This window comes from Mizuhopecten yessoensis, unplaced genomic scaffold (genome assembly GCF_002113885.1).
Source record: "Mizuhopecten yessoensis strain PY_sf001 unplaced genomic scaffold, ASM211388v2 scaffold8995, whole genome shotgun sequence".
Classification (NCBI taxonomy): Eukaryota; Metazoa; Mollusca; class Bivalvia; order Pectinida; family Pectinidae; genus Mizuhopecten; species Mizuhopecten yessoensis.
The window spans coordinates 749,136-763,198 of record NW_018407826.1 but is presented as its reverse complement, the minus strand read 5'-3'; the positions used below and the strand labels follow the sequence as shown (position 1 = coordinate 763,198).

Below are 14,063 nucleotides of genomic sequence, written 5' to 3'. Positions count from 1 at the left end.
GAAAAGTTGTTTTGATTATGTAAATGCTTGATTTGCCTAATCCTTGGGGTGCATTTTTAGGTCAGATATGGTATATAAATGCTGAATAATATAACTCCAAGTTCTTTTTGAATTTTTAATAAAATGTTATGTAACTAACTTTGTGTTCATGAATGAGTAAAAGCTACCCAATTTTTTTGTTGAACAGATAACACGCTTGCCTTCTTGCCATTTTTATATTGTCCATTTTGTTTTTCAAATCCAAGCATTTTTATCTATGTGGTAATTTATGTAAAAATCATTTTTTTAGCAATTTTTAGCTCACCTGCCTAAAGGGCAAACAAGGTTATGCTGTGCTGTGACATCTGTCCTCTTGTCTGTCAACTTTTCAGGTACAAAAGTACTTGTCCAGAATGACTGAATGAATTTTTAAAAAAAATGTGTATAGCAAAACAAATATTATCGTAGAGTGCACAATTCTATCAATATGGGTGAAGGAATTTTGTCCTATTAAGATTTAAAAGTTCTTGACCAAGGCGACTCGGCTTTGTTTGATTGAAGAATTTGACCCCCTTTTGGAAAAATGGATTCAGCCACATAAGGGGGGAAAGGGATAAATTATAATACGCATACATACAATATTTGAGGGATGGGAGAACATTATGCTTATTTAAATTCCTAGGCAGTGGCATGAGATCCAAAGACCAATCTGGGGAGGTTTCAAATTTTTGAGTTTGAAACAGGAAGAAAAACCCATGGTTTTCAAAGATAAATTAAATGTGGCATGCAGGTGCTGAAACCAAAAAAATCTCTCTGGATCTGCCACTGCTATATGTATATAAATATTGAAAAGACTGTAAAAAGATGTAATTAAGGAGTACTGATAAATCTTCAAAGAGATATATTACTAAATATTTGCTTACTCTCAATTTTTAATATATTATGCTCTTTTGATATAAATAATTATGAACCATCTATTTGACTTAATATAAGCACGGAATTAGATTATCTAAGTCTGTGATATAAGTAAAGAACAGGTGAGTTGTTCAGGTCCCTCAGAGCCTCTTGTTTGAAATTTTATAATAAAATGTTTTGAGAAAACAAATGTTTGTTAATTTTTTGTTCGTAATTCAACTTTAAACTTTTTTGTTTGTTTAAAGCTATTCTTAACAAAGACCAACAGGTGTATTTTAATTTTGTAAAATATTGAACTTATTTTAACAGTTATATTCCGGATGTTAGTTCCCGTCGTCCAGTAAATTTATTAGACTTTTATTATCCAGAACGAGGCATCCCGCGAAAATCGGTTCGCGGCAAAACAAGGAGGATGTTTACAAATATATTTACACGATCTACTGGTGAAAATCGGATCAAAAGGGGTAAAGTTGCACTAAATCACTCTCTTCCGAAGCCATATTACTATTATGAAGTTGTTTTAATGTGAATCTCTTGTTCGCTGTCACAGGAAATAGTCGTGCCGGTAACTTACCCATTTGATCGTAATCACCATTGTACACACGGCCCAGTACAACTTACAATACAGAAATACAGCATGTCCGAGTTCCATAATGTGACCATAGGAGCCTGAAGTGCTGTCAATAATTAATAATAACAGTAATAAAAAAACAATAATATGCTCATCGTAGCATAAACACTCACTGGATTGTGAAAAATCGGAAAGAAAACGTTAGTTTACATTACACTGATTACATCACAGGTGTTTCACTGTTTGCAATTCTGACTGCAAGTTGAGATATAAAGGCCTATGTATAACAAAGAATAAGGGTATATACTATTAAAAAAAAGTATATACCCTTATTTTTTTTATGATATATATATATCTCAATTTACAGTCAGAATTTCAAACACATGTGATTACATAGAACCCTGATGCCCGCCCCTCAATCGAATGTTTATACAGGTGTACCAGGATATGCATAAAACTGTTTACGAGCGCCATTTAAATTAGTATTGAAGTTAACGCAAAATTTCATATTTTATATCACTATTTTCAATGCATGTTGGCACAAAATCGAATTATATTATAACCACCTGTGGTAAAATGCTGCAAATACGTACAGTATACCATTCCATGCTATCTCCTTATCTTCTCACGTTTATCAAACATTACTAACATATTCTTCACATTTATTTAATTATAATTAACATAAACCTGCCAAAACAATTATTCCAAATATGTATATTCCACGCATACTTTGGAAGAACTACATTTTCGCAACCAATTTTGTATCGCTCCTGAAGCAATGGCATGATGCAGTCACATATTTGACTATCTGTCTTATGATGGTGAAATATCGTACTAGTCATTGAAACATCACATATAAACACTTATTGGTTGATCTACATGAATCTTTTCACAATCCATACTTACCAACCTGAAGAAAATGTTAAGAAACATAATTGATAGTTCCACAGATGCTGCAGTGTTCCCCCTGAAGTTTTGAAATAGGTGTATGACTTAAAAAGAATAGCTGGTGTATTACATATATGTTCACATGCTTTATGTTGACGGTCCTATACATATTCTTAAATTGAAAGAAATAGCCAGTTCAAGTGGATAAATAGCAGGCTACTCGTGTCTGTATTTACCTAGAAAATTTCACAAGTGTTTTTGTTATTGCAGGTTTCAGCAAGCAAATAGATACATCCAACTTCTTAGAATGTCTGGAATGTTACAGGACGGATGAATATATGATAGTTGGTTCTGATGATGGGGTTAGTATCATTACCTTCATGTACTGGTTTGTGTAAATCACTAATTAATGCAACATTCATTTTACTGTAAATTACAACATTTCAGGAGATGCCTTTAAACAATTTTTGTGAGGATTTTAATTGTGAAAGATTTATTAATATTGATTTGTGACGACATACAATAATCAATACTTAGTTTCTTGGATTGCCTGTATATGGTATTGTGGATTCAAGCAAAGTTCATTGCTCCTTGACCTGATTTTCTATGCAAACCCCTCTGTTTAATTAGATTGCTTTTGCTTGGCACTTTCAGACTTCTTGGAGCTTCCCAAATTATAAACAAAAGACATTAATACTTATGATAAAAAAAGAACCCAGGCCAGGGTCATAAGGTTTGCTCACAGTCTAATGATAACGAATAGCAGTGGCTGATCAAGGCTGCCCCTTAACCTTTCAGTTTTACACCAAGAGGAAATCATCCCACTTTTGATGTAATCTATATTCAGCTTCTGACAATGCAAGTTCATGTCAGTTGATAGCTTTAAAGGTTTTATAACATTTGTTAAGATTATAAACCCTGGGAAGCTGTTGTCTTTCTGATTGCATTGGGAGTTTGTAAAGACTTGTGTTTATCAATGATGTTGAGCAAAATTTAACCCCTTCAAATTTATTCTGAGAGCAAAATAAAAAAGTAGACCAAACAAATGTAGTTAATGTCTTATTACTTAATGTATGATTCATACCTCTTAATATCAATAATACTCACTGGTATACATGTACATCATATTATCTTTTGTAGGCTCTTGTTCCACCAATTGCCTGTGAATTTTCAAGTAAGTATTTTAATCGGAAAATTATGAGTGGGTGGCTTCATATATGTATGTGTGTATACTGATTGTGTCTCTTATACGCTAGCACTTAAATAGCTGGTCATTTATAGTCTGATAACACAACTTGACACCTGGTACAGGTGTACATGAATTCAATGAAAGATACCGGTTCCGTTTTTAGCTCACCTGCCCAAAGGGTGTTGCTGAGAGACAGAACCAATATTTGGAAATATTTGTAGTACAGTATGATATTTATTTAATATTTTGCTATGACTGCTTTAATATCCAGGTGAGCGTTGCAGGCCTAGAGGGGCCTCTTGTTACTCTGCACAAACCTGTACATGTCTTAAAAGACAAGTATACAATAAACTTCGAATGTACTTCTATCCAATGCTTTATTGAAAAGGACAAAAACAATGTTTTTTTCACAATATATCATACAACTTGTCATAATGATCATTTTTTCATTTTGATTAATTTTAATTGATCTCTGTTTTGTTGATAATTAGTCAATTTATGTTTAATTTTTGTTTTAGAGCAAGGCCTTGGGAACATCCTAGCTTTGGTAGATGAAAGTGGGGGCACCATCATACAAGATACAAATAAGACAGGTCAATCTGCTCTCCTCTCTGGTAAGTCTATTACAGCATCAACCTAATCTGTCTGTAACAAAGAGTTACATCCACCAATCTTTCTGGTGTTGTATTGTAGCAACATCTTTTATGTCAATCTGTCTGGGCATATCTTCTAAACGAATGTAGATAAATTATCGTTAAATGTTTATAGTAAAGTTTCAGTGTTCCTGTAAAGATGGGAAATTACATCAATATCTTTACATCCTCTCCTGTTTGCTGTCATGTCAAAATCTGAAAATGCCCTAATATTAACCCTTTTCAGATTGGCAGGCCCACAGTAATGCTATATTTGATCTGGCATGGGTTCCCTTGGAGAACAAACTGGTAACAGCGTCGGGGGATCAGACAGCGGTGTTATGGGATGTGCCTACAGCCGAGAAACTGGACGTGTTCAAGGGCCACACCAGCAGTGTCAGGACAGTGGCATTCAGGAGTGATGACTCAGGTAAACATCATAACCAAGCCTCTCAGCCAGATTGTTGTGTAATGTAAAATAACTTCAAAGGGATCAATCATACTTATACTTTATGACTGGAAAGTTCTGTGTGCTTGTTTTCTATTCAGTTATCAGCTTGTCATGATATGGTACTTTTTAGTTGAATAGAAATACAGTTACTATTATTATATAATTTATATGAAGTTAGTTATGAATATTGTTCAAAAATATCCTTTCTAATTGTGTTAAGGATTGAGACAAACTGTGCTAAGTTTCTGTTCAGAGAATACTGGCTGATATATGCCTAGACAACTTCAGAAATTTAAAAACTTAGAAATTTAAGTCTCCTCTTCCTTATAAATGTTTCTGTTACATTTTAATTGTTTTATCCTAATTAGTATCAAACCAGATGTAAGAAACATATTAGGACATCTAGCCAGTTGATAAACTACTGTTTAAATGGCATTGACTGTTCCAAAAACTGATTCAATAGATGAAAAGAAACTTGTACATGTAGTGGCCACAGTATGTATCTCATTGACTTAAGCTTGTGGTCTGATTACCTTACAGCTGTGTTCGCTACAGGATCCCGAGATGGACATGTAATGGTATGGGACACCAGGTGTAACAGAAAAGGTAGGACAATTCTTTACATGAAAAAGAAGGAAGAATTTTTGAAAGAGTTTTAAAACATTAGTAGTGGTATTTGAAATTTAGGATTAATATAATAATATGACCTATAACTGCTGTAATTTTCAAACAGCAGAAGACATCTTGATGAAAATTGAACTATACATGCATCACCCTCAAAAGGTTTGCAGTGCGCACACTGTAACTAGATCAGTGACCTTCACCTTCAAGTGTAAATTTAAATCTTGTCCAGACCATAATTTAAACTGAACTGTGAAAGTATACCTGCACCACCCATTGAAGGTGTCGGAAGCGTAAAGTTTTAAGTGAAATCTTGTGCACTATATTTGGGTCATCAGAATAGTCACCTCTAAAGTCAAAGGTCAAACTAGTGCAATTTATTTAACTGATGTCTTTCCCAAAAAGTATCATAACATGGAATAAACACTGAGCTGTTCATGATATGGAAAAGTTCATGTTTTCGAGTATAAAGCAAACACTCCTTGAACAGTGTATATATATTATATGCTGTCAAGTTTTCCAATTAGTTTGTAATGCTTTATTCCTTACAGATGGATTTCTGTCACCTGTTAATACTATACATAATGCCCATGCATTACAACAAACATCTGTACGCAAACCCCGAAACAGGCAAAAGCTGGGACCTGCCAGGGTAAGGAACTACTTTATCAGGGGGAAACAGGCCTAAGTTCAAAATTGGCCCTTTTCACCATTCGCAATTACTGTGATTTCATTGTACACAACTACTTAGGTACTTTTTAACGTAACATACCCACCATGAAATGTAAAATTTACAAATAAGCAAATAAGATTTTTATCGGTGAAAATCAAATTTTCCATGGGGGAATGTTTCCTTCATTAGTGCAAAAATATCTGTTCAAGATAACAGGTTTGTTCTCCTACACTGCAAGGAACTAAAACGTTCATGTCTCTGACAGTTCATATATCTAGCTTTAATATTTAGTTTCTAAGCTCATACTGTACCATACTCAAAATTCCAGGGTTTATGCTCACTTATGTTCTCTGCATCCCTGGGATATGTTGTGAAAAAATTGAAGGCACACAGTTAGCTTTTTGATTGCTTTCAGGCGAAATAAACTTACCAATCACAAGGTCTGTTACCTGTCCTTTGTAGAATACACAGAACTGACACCCGACATCAAAATTGATCAATTTTACAGCGGTGCTGCTGTGTACATCAAAGGTTCACACTCGTGTACTTCTACTTCTAAATGGTACTGACCAACTTCAACAATTTGAAGATAAAATGTCAGACGAGGAGTGAAACATGGAAAGAGATTGTTTTTAAAAGATACGAGATGGTCTAATTTGCGTTTGAAAGGTGACGGTAGAGGGCTGATGGTACTTGTATCATCCAAAAGTTGGCATACAAAGCCTTTCATGTTTTCAAGACATATTTCAGGGTTACAGAAAATGAAATGATTGCAACCCCTAGAATTTCAAGGATGATAATGTACTGCTTCAAATGACATATCTATGTAATCAAAGAAAATTGCTGAAAGTGTGTGAAATTAACTTTGTTAGACTGGATCTTTTATTTTGGAGCAATGTCCAGGTCTAGGCATTTAAAGTTACATGTATCATTTACAACATTGGATTTGTTTACAGGACAGTCAACAAAGTGTTACAGTAGTGACATTTCAAACAGACACCACGCTAATTTCAGCTGGGGCAGTGGATGGGTAAGAAAAAACATTTAGCCTTATCTGAATCAACAAGTCTCCGCAACATTTGAGCCTTGCTAATCTAACCATCACTAATCTGGATTAAAAACTATCCAGGCTGATAGATATATCCCCTTTTCTATTCACATGATTTGCTAATAATGCAGCTGTTTCACAGTTTGATCTTTTTTTCTGGAAATGCAATTTATAATGTATTCTGTAAAATTTTAGATTTGATCAGAAAAGGAATTATTCAACGTTTTTCCCAATGAATTTAATTTATTCATTACTTATTCATCTATTTATTTTGAATGAGATCAGCATCTATTTGAATTTTAAATCCTTCTATGTACACAAATTATTCCGACCCAATGATTTGCATGTTAACTAATTAAGAGTGATGAAGTATATGTAACATTGCAAGAGAAACCAAAATGAAATCCTTGTTGTATTTATAAGTTATGCGACCAAAAGTCATATTCACTCTAGCCAATTCATCAAAATAATTGCTATATCATATGTAATTGTATACTTGGGATTTTAATTATAGATGTGTGAAATTCTGGGATCTGAGGAAGACATATAGTCTGATGACTTCCACGCCGGAGTCGAGACACACTATTCCTTACAGCGGTACCAGTCAGAGGAAGCATGGTAAGTAATAGTACAATCTTCTCTCGCACACTTGGTTTAAACTGAAACATGTTCTCGTTAATCTTTCCTTATTGCCCTTTACTACTCTGTCTTTCAGTGCTGTAGGCACCTCTTGCTAGCCTGTTGCGACTTTTTGTGATATCATGCTACAGTTTGTCAAAGTGAGCCGTTTTCAGTGTGGTGGCACGTTAAAATAACCCCACAATTGACTTTTTGTGGATACTGTTATACTGTAACTTTGGCAGTTAAGACCTAAATCCCCAGCAAGTAGAATCAACAATGGATTCGTTGTTTACTGTTCACAGTGATAAATAGTAATTTTTCACACATAACATTAGACTGTTTGTCAATCACTCAGGATTGCGTAATGAACCTGTTTTCTTCTATTTTCAGGGTTTACAAGTCTCACGATGGATACATACAAAAGCAACCTTTTTGCCAGCTGTACAGATGATATTGTGTACCAGTATGACATCACCACCATGATGCCGAGACTTGGTTAGTAAAAAGCCTCTACTGGTCCAGGTCTATCTATTAAAATCAATATAGGGCGTTTACTGCACAAAACATAAAACATTACACCTGTTTTATCCCTGAAGTGACTGGAATTTCCGCAACCGAAATGATACTTTACTTGTTTTATCAATGGTTTACTATTTCAGTGCAGAGAAGGAAAAATGTAAAGTAAAGTTTGTGATATGTCAGATAAGTTATGCTGCAGGAATTAGTAAAGCTTTAGTGTTTGATAAGCAGTACTATCGACAATCAACATCTTTTGTATTTCTTTACAGTACATCAATATAAAGGCCACAGAAACAACTCGTTTTATGTGAAGACCAGCATCAGTCCTGATAATCAGTTCCTCCTCAGTGGATCATCTGATGAGGTCGCTCACATCTGGCAGGTAGGAAAAAATAAACTTTTCAATTTTTTTAAATGAAACTTAACATTTGCTGAAAATTATGGCATCCAGTCGGAATGGCTCTTTATACAATAATTTTGTAAAATTTTAATTTAGATTTCATTTTAAATTTTGTTTTAGGTGGGTAAACCGAATCAAAGCCCCATTGTACTAAAGGGACATAAAGCAGAAGTGTCGGATGTGGCATGGTCACCTTACGACCTAAGCAAGGTAAGCATTGACGTCGACAAATGTGTTGTGCAATGATCAATCTACAATTTATTTTCGTGGGTCCTTTTCAACTACTGCTAAAAACAATGGGTCCTGAAAATTAAATTTCAGTTTTTCAAGAAATTCAACAAGTCTCATTTAAATTCTATGAGTATAATGATACTGGGGACCCATATGTAGGTTTATCACTGCTTGTGGTAGAACAGAAAACTATTTTGTAATGATTTATTTGTTATGTAGGGGGAAACATGTCTCATACCTTATGATAGAGATGTTGTCTTGTTTGCTTAATAAAGTTAAGTGTTCATAGTGAAAGTTTTAATGAGTATCGTAATTTTGAATCCGTACAAATATTTTTGGTATGAAATTTCAGGTTGTGACTTTATCGGATGACAACTCTTTGAGAGTGTGGAGAATTAATAGAAGACTTTCTCCTCCTGGACCTGAGGAGGTAGTTGGAACAGCCGAGAGAACTCACCGAGAAATAGGTAATCCTGTCCAAACTTCATTGCTCCGTCCACAAATATTCTTTTATTCTCAAGTTGATAGAAAAAGTATATTTGCGGCTTCATATAAAGCTGTATGAATTATCGGATTTCTTCATGATGTCAGCTGTTAAAGCTCTGCTTTAAATCACTCATCATATCTATTGTTGACATGCTCTTTAAATGCAAATTTATTGTTGTGAATTATAACTGCATGGATTTTCAGGTTTATGTACATATGAGTAAAAAAAATGTTTCGTCGTTCTAATTTTGTTTAGTTTTGTGTCAACAATGTATCTTGTAGTTTTCTGTCAACAATGTATTTGCCCCACAGCACACACTCAACATATAGGACACTGTATATGCCCAAGTTTCATCTCTTTTTAAAATATTTTTTTTCCCCAATAAATTTGTGCAATGTTAATACACATGTCCAATTCTGGCCTATGTTTTGAACCTTTTGATATAGATAGAATTATTTGCAAAATGAATTTTAACAATTTGTAATTTGTGCTTTAAATCTAAATATAATTGTTATAATTTGAAACAGGTACATCAGCAAGGCAACTTGATGAGAAAGAAAACCCTGAACAAGTTTTGTCAACAAAACAACATCCAACAAGCCTAGGAGATAAACCAAACAAAACTCCAAACCTAAAAAAGAGATCATCTGCTGAAATTTCACCAGGTAGTCTTCCTAAATCCTCACCTTCTATCAAACATTGGTTGAGTGGAAAGAAAACACCATCGTCCAAAGTTCTGGGCAAAGGTGATTCTTGTACAAGTGATTCACCAGGATCTAAATCTGGAAGAAAAAGACAATGTAAGAGAAAACTGGTGTCTGACTCGCCTGATCAAAATCCTTCAAAACGACAGAATGTATTACCGGACCGACCTTTCAATGCTGACCTACATAGTCCACACAAAAGTGCCAGCCCAACCATTGCAGCTTTTAGGAATGAATATGGAGCTTGTTCCAAATCTCCTGTGAGGAGCAGTCCTCAAAAATGGAATAGCCCACAGAAATTTAGTAGTCCACGGAAAATAGAATTGAACTTCAACAGTCCAAGAAAATTGAATTTAGACATAGACAGCCCAAGGAAGTTCACAACTAGCCCGATTAGTTCAAGTTTGAACAAAGATAGTCCAAAGAACTCTAACAGTCCTGAAGTTTTAAATTTGCACATGCCTCGGCAGTGTATTACCAAACAATCTGTGGCTACAGCATCACCTACTGTTGATCTCCCAAACCTTGTTTTGTCTGGAGAAGTTAACCGTATAAATGTATGTTACCCCATGGGCAAGGAGAACAGTCCAAGAAAAGGCACCCCACCTATGAACTGGTTAAAACAGATAAGACAACAGAAGTTAGGGAAGGAAGGGGAAACAGACCAGAGGCTGAAGTTCAGTCCCTGTAGAAGTCTGTTCTACAACAGTGCGGATTCTTCACCTGCTCACAGTGTAGAAAGCTGCCAACCAAACCATGAGGGACCTAGTCAGAACAACAGTCAGTCCGAAGAGGAACCAAAGGTGAGTTGAATCTGAAAGTTTTCGTTGATTTAACTATACAAATTAAATGTTTACGTGTTGCAGACAAATTTATGCAAACTGTGGCATTACTAGTAATAATTCCCGTTATAATATGAAGTTTTTGTTAGTCTGGAAATATATTGAAACCTTTTCTCTGGTTATCAAGCTGGTAATATATTGAAACCTTTTCTCTGGTTATCTAGCAAGTTCCCTTAATTTATTACTGCTTATTGCTGAGAACTAATAAAAGAACTGCACTAAAATTGCATAGGGCTATTTTAGAATTAACTCCAGGGGAAAGATGGGAGGCACTTTTCAGAGAACCTAGGCCACTACCCATAAAATGTTAAGTGATTTGATGTAAAGGATGGTAGCTAGATCTGGTTTTAACCCCACGACCCATAATATTATAATATAACACAGGTGCATACAATAAATTATTTATTAGTATATCCACTTGGAAGCCTGCAATTTATTTCAAGACCATATGTTACTGATGTGTGCATATTTCCGATACTCCTTTATAATTTGAGGTTGTATTTCTCTAAATATTTATTTATTTAGACGCCAGTCATAGGGATGAAGTCTCTAAGACATTATTTCAAGCCTCGCCCATCTCCCAAGGTGGATCCTGTGGGATGACAATTCTCATGCTGGAATTTGGGAGTACAGTTGGACCAATTTTGAACTTGTCACCTCAAAGCCTTGAGGACACAATAGCAAGTGGACAAGTTAATAATTCTGAATAAATGAAACGAACAGTTAAGGATCTAATAATGGATTCATTTGTGTATGGGTGATTGAAAGTTTCAGTTAATTTTCTTTTAACATAGCATATTTTTTTACTGCTTTACAAAAGCAATGTTTTGAGGAAAGATATGAAATAATGTGGATCTATTTCATAAATTGCATAATGACTCCGATTTTCTGTAATGTATTTTTGGACAAACTTCTCGTTTAAGAAGATCATGTCAGAATAAATATTTTCAAAAATAAGGTACATTGTATATGTGTTTAAGATGAATTAATTGTAATTGATAACCTGACTTATCTAACTCTGAGGAGATATATAATATAAGAAATGTTGTATTCAATGTTGGTAATTTTGTAACATGTGCAAGTAATGTTGCTGTCTTTTTGTATCTTATGTTGGTGCAACAGATTATTACATTAAGCAATGTTGCTGTAAGCATGTACGTAATGTTTCAAATACTAGTGGTACATGTGGCAGTTATATATGGCCTGCGGTCCACATACAAATTGTTTTGTTCTATTGTGAACACCTACTGTTCCTCGTCATGCATCTTGCATCCAAACAATTCACATTTTTTACTCTTCCAAAACCATAGAACCTATTTTTTTTTTTAAATCAAGACATTTTCATGGCTTAAACCATATATACCAAAAGTGTGAATTATGTAAATCTAACCTCCCAGGGGCCTGAGGGGATTGGCCAAAAAAGCTTAAATTTGTAAAAAAAAAATAAAAAAATCAACAAACTTCTTCAGACTCAGATATGCTTTAGTGCTTAGAATTACACACAAAAAAAATCTATATAGAGGGAAAGATTTTTCTTTTCCCCAAGAGTTACTTTTCGTCCTTGAGGAGGGACTTAACTTTACTATATTGTTTTACTAATTTCTGACATTTATTAGAAACATATATATTCAATCCTAAACATCATTTTGTCAGCGAATCCACAGCCGTATTTGGATTATAGGCACTATTTTGTCACATTACACCAATTACCATTGTTTTACAACTAGGGTGATGTTAAGGCTTAAGCTTATAGAGCTTTATATTCATAAAATAATATGCAATTTATTCAAAGCTGTAAAAGGGAGGAAACTTCTGTTCTAGCAAATTCACTCAATGTTGGTTTCAACTCTATATAGGTTATTAATGGAGCTTTTTCTTTTTTCAATTTGCCAAGATGGAAATGAATAAAATAGAATAGAATTTATTTCATTTTACGGTAATTTTTCTACGTTGTACATGGTTGGAAAAAGTTATTTTCCCTTTTAAAGTTGTGTTAATTCCTTACAAAGATAATTGTAGGGGATGGTCCTTTTAGGGCATTGGAACATTTTGAATTTATTCATCTACATTGTATGAAATACATATGTTTGATTAATATCCATATTTTTCTCTTATATTTTTTTTTAAATCTGAAAACACAGATGGATATTAGAGGTTATGACGCTAGGTATATGTTTTTTATTCAGTCGTGCATTTATTTACGGTGATGCATGTTGATGTTTTTTCATTCAGCAGTCATGCATATAGCTTATATTTTTGTATTTACTTTATCCTTCCGGTTCAACTTAATTGTTAAAATATGTAGTATTTTACAAATATGTTGTTATTGTGAAAATTCATTAAAATACAGGGTTTCTTTTGTATGCCTTCAGTTGTTTTTAAGATACTGTAAGTGTAAGTATTAAAATGTACTGCTATAAAACTGTAATGGGGAAGTACAAGAGAAATATTACTCTTTAGATAGGTTCCCTTTCTGAAGAAGCATTAATCGATTTATTTTATAGAAGTTGTGTTACAGATTCCTTTATGTCTGCAGTCATATTCACCTTTATACAATTTAGTACATTTTAATAAAAACTTTAGTGTCCTTTATCTTGCCACCTGTCAAATTACACTGTGTTCACACAGCTTGTTGACCAATGTTAGCAATGCTTATTTTTGGCTCCTGTGGCATAAAAATACCTATGAATTTATATTGTGGTGTGGTGTCTATCGTCATTTTTTTTTATATACTTTCAACATATTTCTTTAGATAAAAAAAATGCTGGGGTTTTGATATTTTACATGTAGTTTGCTGAAGTGAAGGATTGTAAACTGTGTTGAAGTATTTTGTCAAGGTCATTGTTAAAACTCTGTTCAAAGTTTAAGTTCAGATAACTGATGAAAAACCACAAGGCCTGGATTCATTATACTGTGTACATCATGTATCTTACTGAGGTTTGGTTTGGTATTGTTTAATGTCCTATCAACAGCTATGGTCATTTAAGGACGGCTTCCCCTGTGTGCGAGATGCATGCTGTAGCGATGCGTGTTTAGTTCAAACATATTTTTATTGTCGTAAATAAGGACAATTAGGATTGAGCACAAGTTTTGCCAACTTAGTNATATATATATAATATACAAACCCATGTAAATGTTTAAAACAATATTTGGTTAACAGTAATCTGACTGGCTGGAAAAACATCAATCAACACTTTCATAAACTGTGTCCATCACATTCCATAAAGCTGTATTCTGTAGATCCACTCGTAACCGTTCCGTGTTCTCAAAGCCCTTCCTCCATACCAGCCAG

At 34.1% G+C, this 14,063-nt stretch overlaps 1 protein-coding gene across 1 annotated transcript; it reads left to right on the top strand.

The window, feature by feature from the left end:
* The first annotated feature begins 1,278 nt into the window (after positions 1-1,278).
* LOC110457040 (denticleless protein homolog) lies at positions 1,279-13,130 on the top strand. The gene is made up of 15 exons (XM_021508133.1): positions 1,279-1,358; positions 2,624-2,715; positions 3,494-3,527; positions 4,061-4,156; positions 4,422-4,604; positions 5,166-5,231; positions 5,798-5,898; positions 6,876-6,949; positions 7,482-7,585; positions 7,979-8,083; positions 8,377-8,489; positions 8,628-8,717; positions 9,091-9,205; positions 9,753-10,732; positions 11,297-13,130. The coding sequence occupies exons 1-15, from the start codon at positions 1,307-1,309 to the stop codon at positions 11,372-11,374; spliced, it is 2,283 nt and encodes a 760-aa protein (XP_021363808.1). The 5' UTR covers positions 1,279-1,306; the 3' UTR covers positions 11,375-13,130.
* The last annotated feature ends 933 nt before the right edge of the window (positions 13,131-14,063 follow it).